The 19,640-nt window shown below is 39.1% G+C and overlaps 1 protein-coding gene across 2 annotated transcripts in view; it reads right to left on the bottom strand.

The window, feature by feature from the left end:
• Window positions 1-17,360, bottom strand: part of LOC106878641 (uncharacterized) — a 34,935-nt gene extending 17,575 nt beyond the window's left edge. Inside the window, exons 1-6 of one of the 2 annotated variants that reach the window (XM_089341828.1) lie at window positions 17,204-17,360; window positions 15,666-15,763; window positions 14,297-14,489; window positions 10,210-10,305; window positions 8,902-9,027; window positions 1,234-1,358 (exon numbers count right to left, since the gene is read on the bottom strand). In XM_089341828.1, the coding sequence (XP_089197954.1) occupies window positions 1,234-1,358; window positions 8,902-9,027; window positions 10,210-10,305; window positions 14,297-14,489; window positions 15,666-15,724 (599 nt within the window). In that variant the 5' untranslated portion in view covers window positions 15,725-15,763; window positions 17,204-17,360. Of the gene's footprint in view, window positions 1-1,233; window positions 1,359-8,901; window positions 9,028-10,209; window positions 10,306-14,296; window positions 14,490-15,665; window positions 15,764-17,187 lie in introns of both variants that reach the window. The other variant, XM_089341829.1, reaches the window with a different exon arrangement.
• Window positions 17,361-19,640: the final 2,280 nt, after the last annotated feature.

Here is a 19,640-nt window from a genome sequence, read left to right as displayed (position 1 = left end):
GCAGTAAATCAAAAGAGACTGATGAAATAAGCACCGTAAAAGCCTTAAAAAAAATGCACTGCTTGGTGCCTCAGCATGGCCACATTCTAATGACTGAAACAAGTAAAAGATGAAGGAAAAGAGTTAAAAACACATACTGTTATCTTGAAAAGAAAAGGTGGACATACAGGCGTAGGAGTTGCTGTGTGGTAAGAAGCTTGGTAGCGGCGAGCTGGCAGAAGCGTTAGCACCCCGGGCGAAATGCTTAGCAGTGTTTCGTCTGCCGTTACGTTCTGAGTTCAAATTCCGCCGAGGTCGACTTTGCCTTTCATCCTTTCGGGGTCGATAAATTAAGTACCAGTTACGCACTGGGGTCGATGTAATCGACTTAATCCGTTTGTCTGTCCTTGTTTGGCCCCTCTATGTTTAGCCTCCTCGTGGGCAATAAGGAAATAAGAAGCTTGGTAGCGCGCATGATTGAATTGCGATTTCTATGTGGCAAAATGCGGGATCGAATCCAGTGCTGTACAGGGTTGATATAAAAAGTAGCAACTGAGGATGGGGAGATCAGCAGAACTGTTCGAGGATTAGAAGTGCTGCCTTGTGGTGTTGTTGGCTTCAGGTCTTTATGTTTTGACAACACTGGTGCCAAGCAGTACCGCCTTTTCTTTGAATAAACATAAATAGTATGGAAAAGGAAAACTTGCACCCATGGGCAACTATTGACTTCATTCAAAAAATTTTCCCCAGGCTTTCATATGTAACTTTATTTTTTATCTTCTGCTTCTTTCAGTCATTACACTGCGTCCGTGCTGGAGCATCGCCTTGAAGAATTTTAGTCGAACAAATTGACCCCAGTACTTTAAGTTTTTAAAGCCTGGTACTTATTCCATTGGTCTCTTTTGCTGAACCACTAAGTTATGGGGACATAAACACACCAACAGGAGATGGTGGAGGACAAACGCAGACACAAAGACACACACACACACACATAGATATACATATATATGTATACGCACAAACATATACAGTAGGATTCTTTCAGTTTCGATCTTCCAAATCCACTCACAAAGCTTTGGTCGGCTCGAGGCTATAGTAGAAGACACTTGCCCAAGGTGCCATGTAGTGGGACTGAACCCGGAACCATGTGGTTGGGAAGCAAACTTCTTTCCACACAACCACGCCTGAACCTATGTGCAGCTGAATGTTTAACATTGACTAATGGAAGCCTTATCCTATAATATTTGTACTTACATTAGATCGCTGTCTTGGAATCTAACCAAATCAACAAGTTCGCGAATATCCCTGTCATCTTGTTTCTTCTGTGTTTTAGCTGTCTTAAGCTTAGCTGTGAGATTCTGAACCGATCTTATCAAACGCTGAAATCACATATCAATATTTTAGTTTATTTCACAAAGCATTATTTCATTTATTTTGTCATTTTAACTGCAGCCATGCTGGAGCATTGCCTTATAGGTTTTCTTAATCGAAGAAATCGACTCCAGGATTTATTCTTTGTAAGCCTAATACTTATCCTATCGGTCTCTTTTGCAGAACCGCTAAGTTACGGAGACATTAAACACACTAATATCAGTTGTCAAGCGATGGTGGGGTTCAGAGACAAAGTCACACACACATGAATACATACATACATACATACATACATACATACATACATACACACACATACATACACGCATACATACACACGCACATGACGACCGCTCCATCTTGACAGACGATAGCCATCCCATCAACAATCCACACATATCATCACGCAGTACAATCCCTCCGTTGCTGAGCCCTCAAGTGACTTTGAAGTCCGGCTGCTGAGCGACAAGGTCTACCGCACAGATGACAAATGTTCAAGCCTCTTGATCCTTTCCCGCTGGTATCTGATTCTAAGGAAACGCCTCTGTGAACCAGCATATGTCTCTTAAGTCCGGGTATTGTTTTACAAACCTTGTGACATATGCCACAGGTCGCAGAAGGCGGTTGGATTTAGGGTGTCTGGAATTTCTACCCTCATGTGTTTTCATGTGATTCACATATCCTGCTTTTGACATAAGAACGCGATCACATACAGTACACATCCTATACTCTCCACTGATTACAATTTTTCCCTTTCGACAGGCACGCTTAAGTTCAAGTTGCTGAAGCATCTTTTCCTCCCAGACATCACAGCTCGTCCTGACAACAGCTCTCATATCTAGTTTTTTTAGGTTTTGTTTAATGCAATCTTTATACCTCTTTCTCGGTTTCTGCCGCGGTCGCTCACCAGAGCTGAGCTCACCATAAAATAAGCGCTTCGGCAAACGATCATCCTTCATTCTAATTACATGCCCAGTCCATCTCATTTGGGCCAGTATAATATGTTTTTCAATTGAGCTACAGTGCGCCCTGCGCAAAACCTCTGTATCTGCTACGAAACTCTTCCATTTTACTCCTAGGATGCGTCTTAGGCACTTTTGATGAAACCTTTCTAGCATCTTTACATGACGCTTGTAGGTGGTCCATTTTTCGCCCGAATAAAGAAGTGCAGTTAATACACACGCTTTGTAGATGCTGATTTTTGTCTGCAGGGAGATACCTCTATCAGCCCATACTCGCTTTTCAAGCTTTCCAAATGCAGCACTTCCCTTCGCTATTCGATGGTATATTTCTGCATCAAGACCACCATCCCTTGACAGTGTGGTTCCAAGGTAAACGAAGGTGTCAATGAATTCTAGTCTTGTTCCATTCACGAAGATGTTTGGTTCAGTGTATATTTGTCCAGGTGTGGGGGTAAACATTACCTTGGTTTTTCTCAGACTTACTGTGAGTCCAAAATATGTACATGCAGTGGAAAATCTATCCATTAAATGTTGCATATCTTCCTCTGTATGATAATGGGTTAGGGTATGTATGTATGTATGTATGTATGTATGTATGTATGTATGTATGTATGTATGTATGTATGTATGTATGTATGTATGTGTTGAAGAAGTCTGAAGGGTATCTAATTGGAACGCAGGCAAACAGAAACACCAAAATTACGCACTGCTTCTTTGTCGATGATTTGAAATTGTATGCCAAGAACATGGATGATATGAAAAAAAGCCTCGACCTGGTCACAACATTTTCTGGTGATGTAGGACTAGAGTTTGGCCAAGATAAATGTTCCTATATGGTTGTGGAACGAGGAAAGGCTAAAAACCACCCTAACAACATCTCCATCAATGGCCTATCTGTTTCTCCAATATCTGATGAGGAATCCTACAGATACCTGGGAGTAGATGAAAACGTATCATATGAAGGTACCTGTAACAAGGAACGTGTTACTAAGGAATACAGAAATCGGGTTAGGAAAATATGGACCTCGGAACTCTCTGCGTTCAATAAAGCAATAGCCCACAATGTGTTTGCAGTACCAGTACTCATACCGACATTCGGGGTACTTGACTGGACGATCGATGAAATCCGAGCCCTTGATGTGAAGACCCGAAAAATACTAACGAGCACGAACAACTTTCACATCAATAGCGATGTAGACCGCCTATACCTAAAACGAAATAAAGGAGGGAGGGGTCTAACATCAATTCAGACTGCCTTTGAATGCCGTGTCATATCTCTTCGACATCATCTCATAACCACCAAGTGTCGAAGTGCACCCCTTGATGAAGTCTGCAGACATGAGGTAAATACCATCATGGGATTGGGAAGGCAACTACTTGACAAGCATTCCCTATTCGACAACCCTGAACTCTTACCCAAAGAAATTGCAAGACTCTACCGTAACATAACATCAGAGGAGAGGATGAATGCATTCCAGCAGAAGACCATGCATGGATACGTTAACAGAATTGACAACCAGAGCAGTCTATCGTGGACAAACAATCGGGTCACCAACTCTCACTTTGAAGGGTATGCCTTTGCTATTCAAGAACAAGAAATAGCAACCAAATTCCTAATAAACAAACGGGACAGAGAGGCGGGCAAAGCGCCACAATGTAATAATCGATGCAGGCTCTGTGGAATCAGTATCGAAGATATCACCCACATCATTAGCAGCTGTCCAAAAATGTCATCACGGTATTACCTACCTATGAGACATGATGTTGTGGCCAAGACACTGTACAATGAAATCCGCCGACAGGATAACCCCGGGGCTAAGGAGATGAAAACCCATAATGAGGTAGAGGCCATTACCACTCACAATATGAAAGAGTATTGGTGGAATGTCCCAATAAAAACCTCAATAAAGTGCAGATATAATAGACCGGATATAGTAATCTGGGACAGAGAAGAGAAACTCTGTACAGTAGTAGAAATCAGCTGTCCTGCGGATGTCAACATCCCACTAAAGATTAGAGAAAACAAGAACAACTACGCCGAGCTACTGAGAAATTTGCAGATACTCCACCCAGACTACAAGTTCAGATTCATACCCGTGATTGTTGGGGCATTGGGATATGTAACGAACTGCCTCAACAAAAACCTGAAAAAATTAGGGTTCTCAAAACCTGAAAGAAAAAGGCTGATTAGAAGACTACAGATTCAAGCCATCAATGGAACTGTAAAGATATGTAAAACTTTCCAAAAATTTAGCACATAAATACATATGCATGCATCTAGACATAAAAATGCATCCATAAAACAAACATACAAATCTGCGCATACACTAACACCAAATACTGCACACACACACATATGCACAAATACCTAGATGATGTTGATAAAAGTTCCAATGAAGGAACCTTGAATCTATGTTAGAGTCCGGCTCTTTCTCTATGGACAAGAAATACAGAAATGAGACTGATTGATAACATACATACAACAAAAACCTGGAAAAATTAGGGTTCTCAAAACCTGAAAGAAAAAGGCTGATTAGAAGACTACAGATTCAAGTCATCAATGGAACTGTAAAGATATGTAAAACCTTCCAAAAATTTAGCACATAAATACATATGCATGCTTCTAGACATGAAAATATATACATAAAAACGCATCCATAAAACAAACATACAATCTGCGCATACACACACACATGCACAAATACCTAGATGATGTTGATAAAAGTTCCAACGAAGGAACCTTGAATCTATGTTAGAGTCCGGCTCTTTCTCTATGGACAAGAAATACAGAAATGAAACTGATTGATAACATACATACATACATACATACATACATACATACATACATACATACATACATATAAAGGGGTTGGACAAGATAATGGAAACACCTTAAAATTTCAAACAAATTTATTTTGATATAGGGTAGGACCACCTTTAGCAGTAATTACAGCTTGAATTCTACTAGGTATAGACTCGTACAAAGTTTGAATTGTTAACAAAGGAATTTTTGTCTATTCTTCAGCTAAAACAATCTCCAGTTCTTGTAGTGATGATGGTGGAAGATATCGACTCCTTACTTGTTTTTCTAAAATGCACAATAAATGTTCAATAATATTGATATCTGGGGACTGTGCTGGCTAGATATGATGTTCAACTTCACGAGAATCTTCCTCATGCCATTCAGTAACATAATAAACCAAATAACTTAAAATTAAACAAGCTTTTGACGGTTTTACAGATATTTCAGAATTATGATGCTAGGTGTTTCCATTATTTTGTCCAACCCTCGTTAAAATTTATTTAAATCTGAAATTATACATTTAAATTATTTATTTGTTATAATGTGAATATTTAATATTTAGTAGACGTGCCCTTTGCATTTTTGTAATGCAAGGACTTTATTAGGCTTGTTACTGATAGATGACGAATATTCTCTTGCGGAATTTCTTGCCAAGTTTCATGCAATAATCTCAAAAGATCTTGCTTTGAAGATGCTTTCTTGTTCTTTTTATGAAGTGTCTTGTCCATTATGTCCCAGAGGTGTTCTATAGGGTTCATATCTGGTGACTGTTTCCGTGGCTTGGCCATGGAAACTTTTTAATGCCATTCTCATCCAACAAATCTTGGGTCATTTTAGCTGTGCGATAAGGAGCCCCATCTTCCATAAAGAAAGCCTACTTTAATCATTTCACCACTGGAGAAGATTGGAAGGAATCCTTTCAGCAATATGGGCACATATTTTTCTGTGTTTATGTCTCCCTCACACTTCACCCGCTCTGATCAACCATTTCTCCAAATTGCTCCCCAGACCACAGAATAGCTGACGTGTTTCATTGTTGGTTGCAATCTTTTCACATCAAATTCTTAATCACAGAGTCTCCAGACCCACACTCGACCACTGTCAGGAAGTACAGCAAATCTGGACTCATCACAGAATATGACAATGTCCCAAAATGAAAGTGATCTTTCTACCATCTCACTGGCCCGATCTTTTCTCCGCTTGATGTTGGCTGGTCGAAGAAGTGGTTTCCTTCTTGCTGCTCTGCCATAGTAACCAAGTTTGTGGAGATAGTTGACAGTTGTCCTGCGACTGACATCAACTTGTTCTGCTATGTCAGAGGCCTCGCAACGAGGTTTATCCTCCATATTTCTCTTAACAAAGAGAAGGGTCCTGTCAGAGGGCTCTAGTTGATCTAGGCGAAGTGATGTGGACTCCTTCCCCTCTCTGGTGACTTGCACAATCACTCTATTAACTGTAGAAAGCAGGATCCCAAGGTTTTCTGCAATTTTACGCTATGTCCACCTTCAGAATGACCCACAATACGGCCGCTTTGAAATTCAGACAGTTACAAGACTTCTTTTGTACATGACATAATCAAACAGTCACATAGAAACAAAAAAATGTCAATTAATAAAAAAATAAACTTTTACAAATTAAAATAAGCATAAAACGATGTTTTGTGGCGTGTCTATTTACTTCTGTCATGAGTGTGTGTGTGTGTGTGTGCATGTGTGTATATACGACGGGCCTTTTTTTAGTTTCCGTTTACCAAATTACAAGACTTTGGTCAGCCCGAGGCAATAGTAGAAGACACTTACCCAAGGTGCATGCAGTGGGACTGAACCCAGAACCATGTGGTTGGGAAGCAAGCTTCTTACCACACAGCCATGCCTGTTCCATTCATCTAACAACCTACTGTTTCATCTGTTCCATGACACAATATTTCATTTATCTAATATCTCACTTTTCAGTCATCATTTCAACAACACATCATTTCATTTATCTTAAAACATTTCCTCTGTCTTTCACTACACAGCTTTCTCTTCATTTCAACTCTGTATTCCATTCATCTAATCGTTATCAACATCATCATTTAACATCCATTTTTCCATGCTTACATGGGTTGGACGGAGTTTATTTGCGGCAACTGGATGCTTTTTCTGTTGCCAACCGTCACCTGTTTCCAGGCAAAAGGATATTTCCCCAGTAGCCACGCATGTTTTCGCAGAATATAGGAAATGATTGACATGGCTTGTATGACAGAGACAATCATTTATAAGTATCATGTGATGTCAAGGTAAGGACACACACAAACACAGACACACACACATGCACACGCGCGCGCACACGCATACATGCACACACACACAAACACACACACAAACGCACATGCACACGCGCATACACGCACGCAAACACACGCATACACGCACATGCACACGCGCGCGCGCACACACACAGGCATCCATACATGCACACACACACAAACGCGCGCGCGCGAAGATATACATAAATGACAGTTTCTTTTAGTTTCTGTTTACCAAATCCATTCACAAAACTTTGGTTGGTATGAGAGTATAGTAGAAGACATTTGTCTAAGGTGCCGTGCAGTGGGACTGAACCTAGAACCATGTAATTGGGAAGCAAGCTTCTAACAACATACCACACCTGCGCCTCCAAAACAATGCTCTATTTCATTTATCATTCAATAAATTTTATTTATCCTACAAGACAATTAATTTATTTCACAACTTACTCTATCAAAAATTTGATACTTTGTAACTGCAAGCACCCCTCTCCCATTTGGTTTGTAACTCATCAACCCCATTAGGTAGGAGTCATTAAAGTTTTGTTTGTTCTTAGTAGAGATAGGGAGGAGTTGGAAGGCAAAATGGAGATGTGAAATTGCTGTGTCGACGCCCCCAGGCGAAGAAGTAGGATCTCCCAAGACATATAAATAGAGGTAGTCTGGCCGTGGTAGGTGTGTTGAGTAGCAGTCGAGTAGCAGTTGTGTAGCGGTTGAGTAGAGATCATCCGAAGGTGGTAGATAGAAGTAGCTTGAGACATAACAGTGGCGACGAGGATTTCGTAGCTCACACAACCACTGTGTAGTATTTGAGACATAACAGAAATAAAATCTGAATTGAAATAAAATTCAATTAAAAATGGACAAAAATTTGAATTGGAAAATTTCAGATCTTTTGGCGTGGCTGTGGTAAGAAGCTTGCTTCCCAACCACATGGTTCCGGGTTCAGTCCTGCTGCGTTGCACCTTGGGCAAGTGTCTTATACAATAGCCTTAGGTCGACCAAAGCCTTGTAAGTAGATTTGGTAGATGGAAACTGAAAGAAGCCCGTCGTATATATATATATATATATATATATATATATATATATATATATATATATATATATAGCTATATATATATATGTTTGTATTTGTCCTCCCACCCATTACCACCGCTTGACAACTGGTGCGAATGTGTTTGTACAGCCGTAACTTATTCGTAACTGGTTCGGTGTGATAGACCGATAAAATAAGTACTGGGGTTGATTCCCTCGACCAAAAATTCTCCAAGGCAGTGCCCCAACATGGCCGCAGCCTAATGACTGTAACAAGTAAAGGATAAAAAATATATACACATATGTGCAGCATAAGTGTTTGTTAGAGAATTGTCTCTATTTTAGTTGTGCAAGCTTGGAAAGAGAGAGAGCGAGAGAGAGAGAGAGAGAGAGAGAGAGAGAGAGAGAGAGAGAGAGAGAGAGTGTGAGCATAAATTTTGCTTTGACAAAACATAAATCGCAACCTTTTTGTCTCTTGAATGACGTTGGATTATATTATCTCGCTGTTCCTCGTTCTGCTTCTGCAAGTCATTCATATTGCTCAAGTATTTTTCATAAAGACGCCCGTACAGTTCTTTCAGTTTAATTGCCTGAAATAATTAAATAGAAGAAAACCAGTAGACGAACAAAGCAGAATTGTATTTTTTTTTATAATGGAAAAGCAGACGATCACTCACTCATTCACTCAATCAATTAATCATGTATTTTGTAATCAACGGTATTATTGCTTAAAGCTTTCTGCTAGTTTGATCTCTAGTTCACTGCCTTTCCGATATAGTGTGCATGCAACACAGGCGGAATAAAATTTAAAAAGTATTCTTGTTTGATAACACTGGTTTGTTTGCAATTTTTTCTCACCGTGTATATACACTGTTTCATATTATTAACGACGTAACATATCTTATTTTATTTAAACATTACTCGTTGGAATTCAACGAAATTTTCTCAGTATGATAGCAACAGTTATATACGCGAGCTGTGTAAAAAAAAAACAAACTAAAAAGCCTGAGTTTCCGTAAAACAACACAGAAACTACGGCCATTTACCAAATTTACGTAAACTTTCATTGTTTCAAATTATTAGCGAGGTGTAATTAGAACTCATGCAAACAAGAAAATACCAATTTAATTGTTTGATGTACAGACTGAAATGAACACATACAGTTGTAGTGACGCCTAATACCAGTCGCCATTTTGGGAAGTTCGTCCACGCATGCACAGGGACATGTCTGCCACCACCTTCATCCTCATCATCATTTGACATTTTCCCTCCATTCCGGCATAGGTTCGACGGTTTGACAGGACTTGGCAAATCAGAAGACTGCACCAAGCTCTACTGTCTGCCTTTGCCATAATTTCTACAGCTGGATGCCCATCCTAACGTCAACCACTTTACAGAGTTGTGCTGAGTGCTTTTTACGTGGCACCAGCATCAGTGAGGTCGCCAAAACTCAGTAGGTGGTAGTATTGAGGGAAGTGGCTTTGTGCCAGGTTAGAGTATGAATAGAGGGACAGAAATAGGTGTCTTACTGTAGAGGAGATACATGGCTACCTCAGCTAGAGAGAAAGCGAAAGAGAGAGAGAGAGAGAGAGAGAGAGAGAGAGAGAGAGAGAGAGAGAGAGAGAGAGAGAGAGAGAGAGAGAGAAAAAGTGGTGAAGATGTGACTGGGCGTATATTCCAGTGTAAATAGTGTTTGGACAGGGTGAGTAGATGAGTAATTTTGCGAGATTTGCAAATAAAATTGAAAAATGAATTCAATCAGATTTATTTACCTGTGACTTTAATTTATTGAGTTGTTCATCGTGGTTGGTATCAAGCCCCTGTTTCCATTCAATCATACCGTTTACTTTCTCTTTAAGTGAAAGTATCTGACAAATAAATTTAAAATAATTTTTTTCATTTTTTTACTTAATTTTCAGTGATTAGGTGGCAAGCATGCTAGACTATCACTTTGAAGGGTCTAGGCAATCAATCCTAGTGTTTTATTGATCTTTATTTGTTGAGCCGTTAAGTTACAGGACAAAATGAGACAACAAAAACACCAATTTTTAACTGGTCTGTGGAAAAAGTGTCTTACATGAAACCGGTCCGTTGTAGAAAACTGGTTAGAGACAGCTGATCTAGGCTACAAAATCGGACTGTTAAATGCCGTCGCAGAATAAGCTCACAACACACCAACAGCACACTCTATGAGAAGTAACAAAAAATGCGCCGAAATTCTACCCTAAATCACGAAGAAAAATGAATAACTCTGAAACATGACTGTGAGGCCTAGAATGAAATACGTGGCGATGTCATCGAAAGAGCAAAACCAGAATGACGGGTCAGCATAAACCACAAACTTGCTTCTGATCCGCAAGATGTACAAAGGAAAGAGAAGGGGGAAATATTGTAGCGATAAGAACCCCTTTCCAGTAAGACATAAAATTATTCTGATCTAAAATCTGGAATTAAAGGAAAGATTTATAAAGCAAGAAATATATAGCAACATCAACAGTAAAACCTACGTTGAAATGTTCACCAAAACTTCTCCAAGCTTTGGAGAAACTTTCCTGAGAAGCTCCAGGAAAAGATCTCATGATTGGCTGCTGGTACAAGACGCTGACTTTTTATAAGAAGTCACTTTTATCTTTTATCTTATTTACTTGCTACCTTTTATCTTTTATCTTTTTTACTTGCTGGGAAACGAATGAAATGCCTGATGTGTATCTTGCTGTGGCTACCCACTCCAAGAAAATATAAAAAAAACAATGCGGAATAGGCCTGGGTATGTGATATGATTTTTACTTGTTTCAGTCATTGGATTGCGACCATGTTCAAGGATTTAGCCGAGTAAATCAATCCCCGTACTTATTGTTTTAAAGCCTGGTCCTTATTCTATCGGTTTCCTTTTGCCTTGTCCCTAAGTTACGGAAATGTAAGCAAACCAACAGGGTCGATTCACTCGACCAAAAGAAATTGTTCAAGGCGGTGCCCCAGCATCGCCGCAGTCTAATGACTGAAACAAGTGATGTGTGTATACACACACACACACACACACACATTATATAGGGTCATAAGTAATGCGGTTTTTTTCAATTGCATGAACTAAAAGTAGGAGGGGGCGGGATAAACTATCTGCATCAACTTGCTATAAAAGTAGGTAGAAATTTTACCTTGTACTTATTCTTAGTGCAAGTTCTGAAGAGTGCAGTTCGATTTTAACAGTTATTTTTTCAAAGCGATAATGGAAGTGACAAAGGAGCATATTCGGCATATTTTGTTTTATGAGTTCAATAAAGGCAACAGCGCAATGGAAAGTGTGAGGAATATTAATGCAGTATATGGGGATCGGACAATAAGTGTAAGCCAGTGTCAACGGTGGTTCCTGAAATCCCAAACCAGAAACTACAGCCTAGAAGACGAGCCTCATCCTGGAAGGTCTGTAAAGCTTGACGAGGACTTCCTGCATACTCTGGTGGAACAAAATCCCATCGTAACTGTTGAAGGACTAGCAGAGAAACTTGGATTTGGTCGTTCAACCATTCATCGACACCTGTCAGCAGATTGGATCAATGGGTTCCTCATAAATTTTTCTAGTCTAATTGCCTGCAGAGATTGAATGCATGATCTTCTTTGCTGTCACGTTACACGAATGAACTTTTTTTGGATCGAATAGTGACTGGCAACGATGAATGGGTTCTCTACAAAAATGTCAAACGCCAAAGGCAGTGGGCAAGGAAAGAAGATATACCGGTATCCCAGGCTAAAGAAGGTCTCCACCCACGTAAGGTGTTGTTATCTGTTTGGTGGGATATGCAAGGTTGAACTTTTAAACCCAAACCAAACGCTAACAAAGGAGATCTACTGCGAGCAGCTTGAGCGGCTTAAGTCAGCGCTAGAAGAAAAACGACTATCTTTGGTTTCAAGACGAAAGGTGTTCTTCCATCTGGATAATGCTCAGCCACATACAGCGAGGATGACATTCCAAAGGTTGGAGCAGTTTGAATGGGAAACGATACCTCACCCATCATATTCGCCGGACATTGCCCCATCTGATTATAATTTATTCTCCAGTCTTCAAAATTATTTGGATGGAAAAAATATGACTTCTGTAGACGAAGTCAGAACAGTCCTGTCAGTTTCGACGTTTGAGGCTCCGACAACCTACTCTTTCTTTGTCAGTCATAATGCTTATGTCGAAGGTGACATTTAAGTCCCGCCAACGATTTGCAAAGAAGACCACAGATGTTGCAAGAATGAGGATTACGAGTCAGTGCAGGTGGTATGTTTGGAGTCGCTTTTCTCCTTTGCCTGTTAATGCTGGTTGCAACAAAGTTTCTAATACCATTTTGACACAACTATCTCCGTTTTGTCCGTTCCAAGACTGTTCGCCTTTAGACACGTGCGCGCGCACACACACACACACACACACACACACACACACACACACACACACACACACACACACACACACACACACACACACACACACACACACACACACACACAGTGTACTGTTTCGTGATGGTGAGATTAACAAAACAGTACTCCAACTGGTGAGAGATAATAATTTTTTAATGAACACAATATATATTTTTACGAGTAACTAATAATTTCATGCAATGAAAACATCTTCGGCAGCATTTTTTAACATGTCTGGTGCCTTCATGCAATCCACAGGCTATGCCCATATGGCATAAGAAGCTAAAATAGGACGATAGGATGAGAAAAAAACGAGAAAAGGCGAGAAGGGAGTAGATTTAAAAGATATCCTTTTTTTTTCGTTTCACCGGTTTTTCAACCTTCTATCTTTTATATTTACTCCATTCCCGCATTTTCTTGTTCTCTTTTAGGTTGTTATGACATATGGGTATAATTTGAGGATTGTGTGAAGGCACTAGACGTGTTAAAAAATACTGTCTGAAATGTTTTCATCGCATGACGTGTTTCTTTAAATTTTCATCTATCAAATACGCTCACAAGGTTTTGGGAGATCCGTGGTTATAGTAGGTGACACTTACCAAGGTGCCACGCTGTGGGACTGAACCCGAAACAATGTAGTTGGAAAGCAAACTTCTTACACAGTCACTCCTACACATGTATTTCTAAGAACTACGGAAGGTCTGATTGACATAGTAAACTGGCTTGCCATAGTATGAACAAATTTTGCAGCGAAGAATGAAATCACTGCCATAACATTTTGTTCAAACTGTATACAAGCTGTCTGAACCAATTCCTCCAAGACCACTGCAGGTGGAAAGAAGTGTGAAGATGCACCAAATAGCTTTTAGTTAATAACTTGTGATGTCTAATGTAATAAAATTTTTAGAAACCTTCTGACAGACATTAAAGCTCGATTATAAAATGACATTCGATTCATTCACCCCTCATGGCTACTAAAGCCGCTAAAGCTAGCAAAAGTATGCTGTCTTAGACACTGCCATTGAAAAGCTCAAGAAGATCTAGCTTGTAATCCTCACATTTGTAAACGAAAGCGAGATGATTGACTTCGATGTAATAACTATTGCGAAGAAAATACTCCAAGGGGACAATCTGTCTAGGCTACTATTTTCGCATTGAATCTATTGTCATGTTTTTTACGGTCTACTACAGCAAGGGACACTAATGTAACCCATAATTTCTTTGAGAACAATCTAAGGATCTATGCTCGAAATATCTACAATACTGAGAAACAGATGGATTTAAATACATTTTCTGCTGATATAGGGATAGAATATGGCCGAAAGAAACTCTTGATATCAAACAATTTAGAACAAGAAAACTTTTCCCTTATCCCCAGATCTTTGCGTCTCCCCTTTTAACGAGAATAAAATCTTTTTAGATGAAAATTTGGAAATGAAATTGAAATTGACCGACCTTATTGCTATAATCTTCAATCATTGCATTTTGTTGTTGGCATTCATGCATTTTCATATCCAAATGTTTATAAATTTTCGTAAGTTGTGCTTTCAGAATTTCCTCTCGGGCCTTAACTCTTATCTCTATATGTTGTACCAAATTTCGTAACTCATCCTCGTGGTCTGTCATCAGATTCTGACCATATGGGAGCCTGAAAAGGAAAAGGAATTGAAGCGAGAAGACTACGACTAAAGTCGGAAAGTTCTATAGGCATTAATAAAATTTACTCTTTGTACAATCTCATGTGAAAGACCAAATGACTGAGTTGATAGAATATCGAACAACTTGGCATCTTATATTCTGTCATAGGTGTCTATAAGCAGGACACTCAACTCTCATATTGTAAGTCAGTTATTATCATTGTAAATTTCACAAGAACTTCGTAAATTGCAGTATTGGGTTCACCACATCCTGTGGATGAGTTCAGAAGAGGAAATGTATTCAACGAGTCTCAAACTACAAGGTTTCTTCCTTTCTTTACTTCTCTAAACCAGTGGTTCTAAAAATTTATGCGCAATACATTGCTTATACTTTCTGTAATGTGGAGGCGCAATGGCCCAGTGGTTAGGGCAGCGGACTCGCGGTCATAGGATCGCAGTTTCGATTCCCAGACCGGGCGTTGTGAGTGTTTATTGAGCGAAAACACTTAAAGCTCCACGAGGCTCCGGCAGGGGATGGTGGCGAACCCTGCTGTATTGTTTCAACACAACTTTCTCTCACTCTTACTTCCTGTTTCTGTTGTGTCTGTAATTCAAAGGGTCAGCCTTGTCACACTGTGTCACGCTGAATATCCCCGAGAGCTACGTTAAGGGTACACGTGTCTGTGGAGTGCTCAGCCATTTGCACGTTAATTTCACGAGCAGGCTGTTCCGTTGATCGGATCAACTGGAACCCTCGACATCGTAAGCGACGGAGTGCCGACAACAACAACAACTTTCTGTAATACACAAAATATTCTAATGATTCTTTTTTATACAATTCCTAATAATATTTAATTATGAAAATATATGATTTCTTTAAACACCTAAAAGTTACGAGGCTCCACCCGAGTTAAATAGGAACCAAAGAGGTCCATAGGATAAAAACTGGTTGAGAACCACTTCATTAAACACTCTGCCTTGATCCTGTTCTCTAAAACTGCGTCCCTCCGGAATCCATATCTGTATATATTTTTCTCCCAGCATTAACAATTTGTAGTTTTAATGAAACAGTAAACATATATAATTCGCAATTAGTTATGTGGTTCTGATAGGCTTACTCTAGTTTCTGTAAATTCTCTTCCCTTAACTAATTCATGTTGGTAAAACAATAAGTAACAACAACTTACATCTCCTGATCTTTCAGATCTGCCCACAAACTTTTAGTGTAAGCGAACGTTCTATCCATGTTTCTTGAGTAGCAGTCACCTACTTAAACTGGAAAATTCTATAAATGATTCAGATATATATAAATTCTATAAATGATCCAGATTATATATATATATATGCGCGCGCGCGCACACACACACACACACATACGCACACACACACATACACACACTCACAAAGGCAAAGAAAGAAGAAAATCCCCAGATGTTATTAAACATTTTAAAGAATTACAAATAAACTATAAAAGAATGCATTAACAAAGATGAATTTTCAAATAGCTAAAATTTATAGAATCGTTTTTTTAGTCCTTCCTGTACATGGTGTCATTTAAAGTTACGAACACCAAGAAGAGTTGAAGCTTTGCTATACTTTCATCCTCCTCATCATCTTAAGACATGAGAAATAAAACTAATCCTAGATGTGATGCTATTTATCATCGGGAAAACTCGCAAATGATCTGGGAATATTTTCTGAGTTTTCTGAGTTTTTAAAATTTGAAAACAAATGATAACAAGTCAAACCAAATATTTTACAGTATCAAATTGAATTTCACTCTTCTTTAAGAAATCGATCAATTTAAAGGCAATCACAATGACTATAGTCCTCTCCCATTAAACAAGTCATTTATAATTAATTAAAAGGAATCATTAAAATGAGAAGAAAAAAACCCAGTTTAATATATCTTGATAAAAAATATCTAACGGTTCGAACGGCGATTTTTTTTTCTTTCGTTGGTACGTGAAATATTCTTTTCTACTCTAGGCACAAGGCCCGAATTTTTTAGGGAGGGGGCCAGTCGATTAGATCGATCCCCAGTACACAACTGGTACTTAATTTATCGACCCTAAAAGGATGAAAGGCAAAGTCGACCTCGGCGGAATTTGAACTCAGAACGTAAAGACAGACGAAATACCGCTAAGGATTTCACCCGGCGTGCTAACGTTTCTTATTTCTTTATTGCCCACAAGAGGCTAAACATAGAGGGGACAAACAAGGACAGGCAAAGAGATTAAGTCGATTATATCGACCCCAGTGCGAAACTGGTGCTTAATTTATCGACCCCGAAAGGATGAAAGGCAGAATTTAAACTCAGAACGTAAAGACAGACGAAATACCGCTTAGCATTTAATCCGGCGTGCTAACGTTTCTACCAAGCTCGCCGCCTTTGGTACGTAAAATATTACAACTCTTCATAGTATACCAAAATACTTCCACTTTCAATCTCTATCGAATTGACTACTGCCAACATAGTTCAGCAACAGTCTCCTAAAACTTAACTGGTTTAATAATTATAGTCATTCCAAGCTAACATAGAACTAAGAAACAATTAAAACCAGTATAGAATATCGCAAAAAAAACAAAAAAAAAAAAAACTTGAAAATAGACTAAATCAGAATTGGAATAATAAGATATTCCGCAGTGCAGATAAACACAGAAACATCAAAGAATAAATGAATAATTCATTTGTTTAGTAACTGATACCTTTAGTAGTACTTACTTGAAAAAAATGGAAATTTGACAAGAAACGACACAATTAGTTAAAGATCCATTTTCTTCCGAAAAAAGGTAGCTACAATTCTTCAGTTCAAAACCCTGACAACAATTATTTGACGAAGCAGCAACGTCATAATTCATAACGAATCGCTGCATGCTTCTTATAACTGAATTTCGCTACGGATGTTAATCCTAGCTTTTTATCGCTACCTAGACGTATTTCCCAGTTTTATTACTAAACCATTTAAGGCGGCGAGCAGGCAGGATCGTTAGCACGCCGGACAAAATGCTCAGCGGCATTTCGTCCGTCCTTACGCTCTGAGTTTAAATTCTGCCGAGCTTAACTTTGTCTTTTATCCTTTCAGGGTCGATAAAATAAGTATACATATCTATCTATCTATCTATCTATCTATCTATCTATCTATCTATCTAGCTAGCTAGCTATCAATCTGTCTGTCTGTCTGTCTCTGTCTCTGTCTCTCTGTCTCTCTGTCTCTGTCTCTCTCTCTCTGTCTCTCTCTCTGTCTCTCTGTCTCTGTCTGTCTCTGTCTGTCTCTGTCTCTGTCTCTCTCTCTCTCTCTCTCTCTCTCTCTCTCTCTCTCTCTCTCTCTATATATATATATATATATATATATATATATATATATATATATATATATATATATATATATGTATATATATATATACATGGCATTCGGACTAAATTTGACGCCTTTTTAAAATGTCTCTTTTTTTTTTTCAGGAACAGCTTGAGGGATTGGAGGACAAGTAACGGTGCTAGAGAGCATAATGATTAATGTTTTAGTTGAGAAAGAGTTATCTGACTTGGAGGACATCTGAACGATGATGGTTCACCTCAAGTATCAAAATACAAACATCACGACTGCTGCTCAATGTTCTGTGAACACTATAAAATCTGTAAGATGTAATATGGACAGCTACGAAGCTGTGACCAGAAGGAAGGGATACAGCAAGTGTTCAGGCTGCGTCCACACGCTAGGGTTTATTCCCATATCTTTGAACAGACCCATAGGCCCAATTCAGACAGCTGTGTGAAATTGCTGAAGACTGTGGTCTGTCCCTCGCTGGAGAGGGCTACTGTTGGAAGGCCATATGTGTAGCAGCAGGATTTGGCTCCTTGTCATACCAACGAAAAGAGTCAAAAGTGATTGGTGGAGATTTTCTACGTTTTCACAAGTTCCAATTCCTGGGCTTCTAATTCTATGGGTTGCTATGAGTGGGGCATGGCTGAAAAAGACGGCAACTACTCTGCCTGCAGCACCAAGCCCAAGTTGGTAGCCCAGATCAATGAAGTATTTGAAAATCTTCCCAGGGATGTCTTGAGGAATGCACACGTTCGGTTCAGAAGCCGTTTGTTGCTGTGGTGGGAGCTGAGGGCGGCTATTTTGAGTAAACCGTTATCTCCCAGCCATAATCTGGTTGATATCTTTTGAATTTTTTAAAATACTTGTATTTTTTGGATGAGATATTGTGTTTTCTTTTCCTTTTATGTCAAATTTATGCTAGACACCTTATATATATACACAGGCTTCGAGAGGTATTTCAAGATATTCGTAGTAATTTAATAAAACCACTCAAAGCTAACAAAAACCAAATGTATTTTAATAAAAATTTGTGCTCATGTTTTCTAGAAGCAATCGATTCGTCTTTAGCTTTGATTACTGAATGCGGGACCGGAATCGTTGACATGCCTGCACTAAATGGTCCTTATTTACTTTGGACACCACCTGGACAATGGTGGCCTTCAGTGAAGCTATGGCTTTGTGAGGATGTCGATTAGTCTCTCTCTTTCAGCAACACTCGAAACGTAGTAGCCCTTGGAATTTTAATCAGGCGAGTTTGGAGGCCAAAATTTGGTGCTACATGATTTGACCATCATTCTTTGGTTGCTAAACTGAGTACATCTATGCAGGGTTTAGCAATTGTCTCCAGCACCTCAATGTATCCAGCAGTATTAATTCTAAGATCCTATGAAAGGTGTGAGGGGGTATAATAGCATGACTATCATTACTCACCACTCTTAAAATTATTACGGTTGCTTCAAACTTAATGTGGATCACTTTGGAGACATCAAAAGGATCTGCACCTAACTGTCATTTCTCCTATTAGACTTTTGGTGTTGATAGAAATTTTTCTCACCGAGATGAACCAATGCATGTCATGTTCATGAGGGTTTTTAACATTGTTAAGGAACCGCTTGGCACCAATCAAACGGTTTTCCTGTATCTTTGCAGAAAAGAATTGGCCTTTGCTTAGTACACACAACTTCTATCGAAAGTCCTCGTGTTCTACAGTTCTGATAGTCCACTCCGATACATGATGTTCATTGACAATGACCCTCATTGATTTTCTAGGTGTATCATCGATAATGTTTCAAACCCATTGGATAAATTGCAGTGTACCTTATATTGTCCGAACGT

Source organism: Octopus bimaculoides, chromosome 25 (genome assembly GCF_046866305.1).
Source record: "Octopus bimaculoides isolate indiv1 chromosome 25, ASM4686630v1, whole genome shotgun sequence".
Taxonomy (NCBI): Eukaryota; Metazoa; Mollusca; class Cephalopoda; order Octopoda; family Octopodidae; genus Octopus; species Octopus bimaculoides.
The sequence above is the reverse complement of the archived record's forward strand: the minus strand, read 5'-3'. Positions and strand labels throughout refer to the sequence as shown.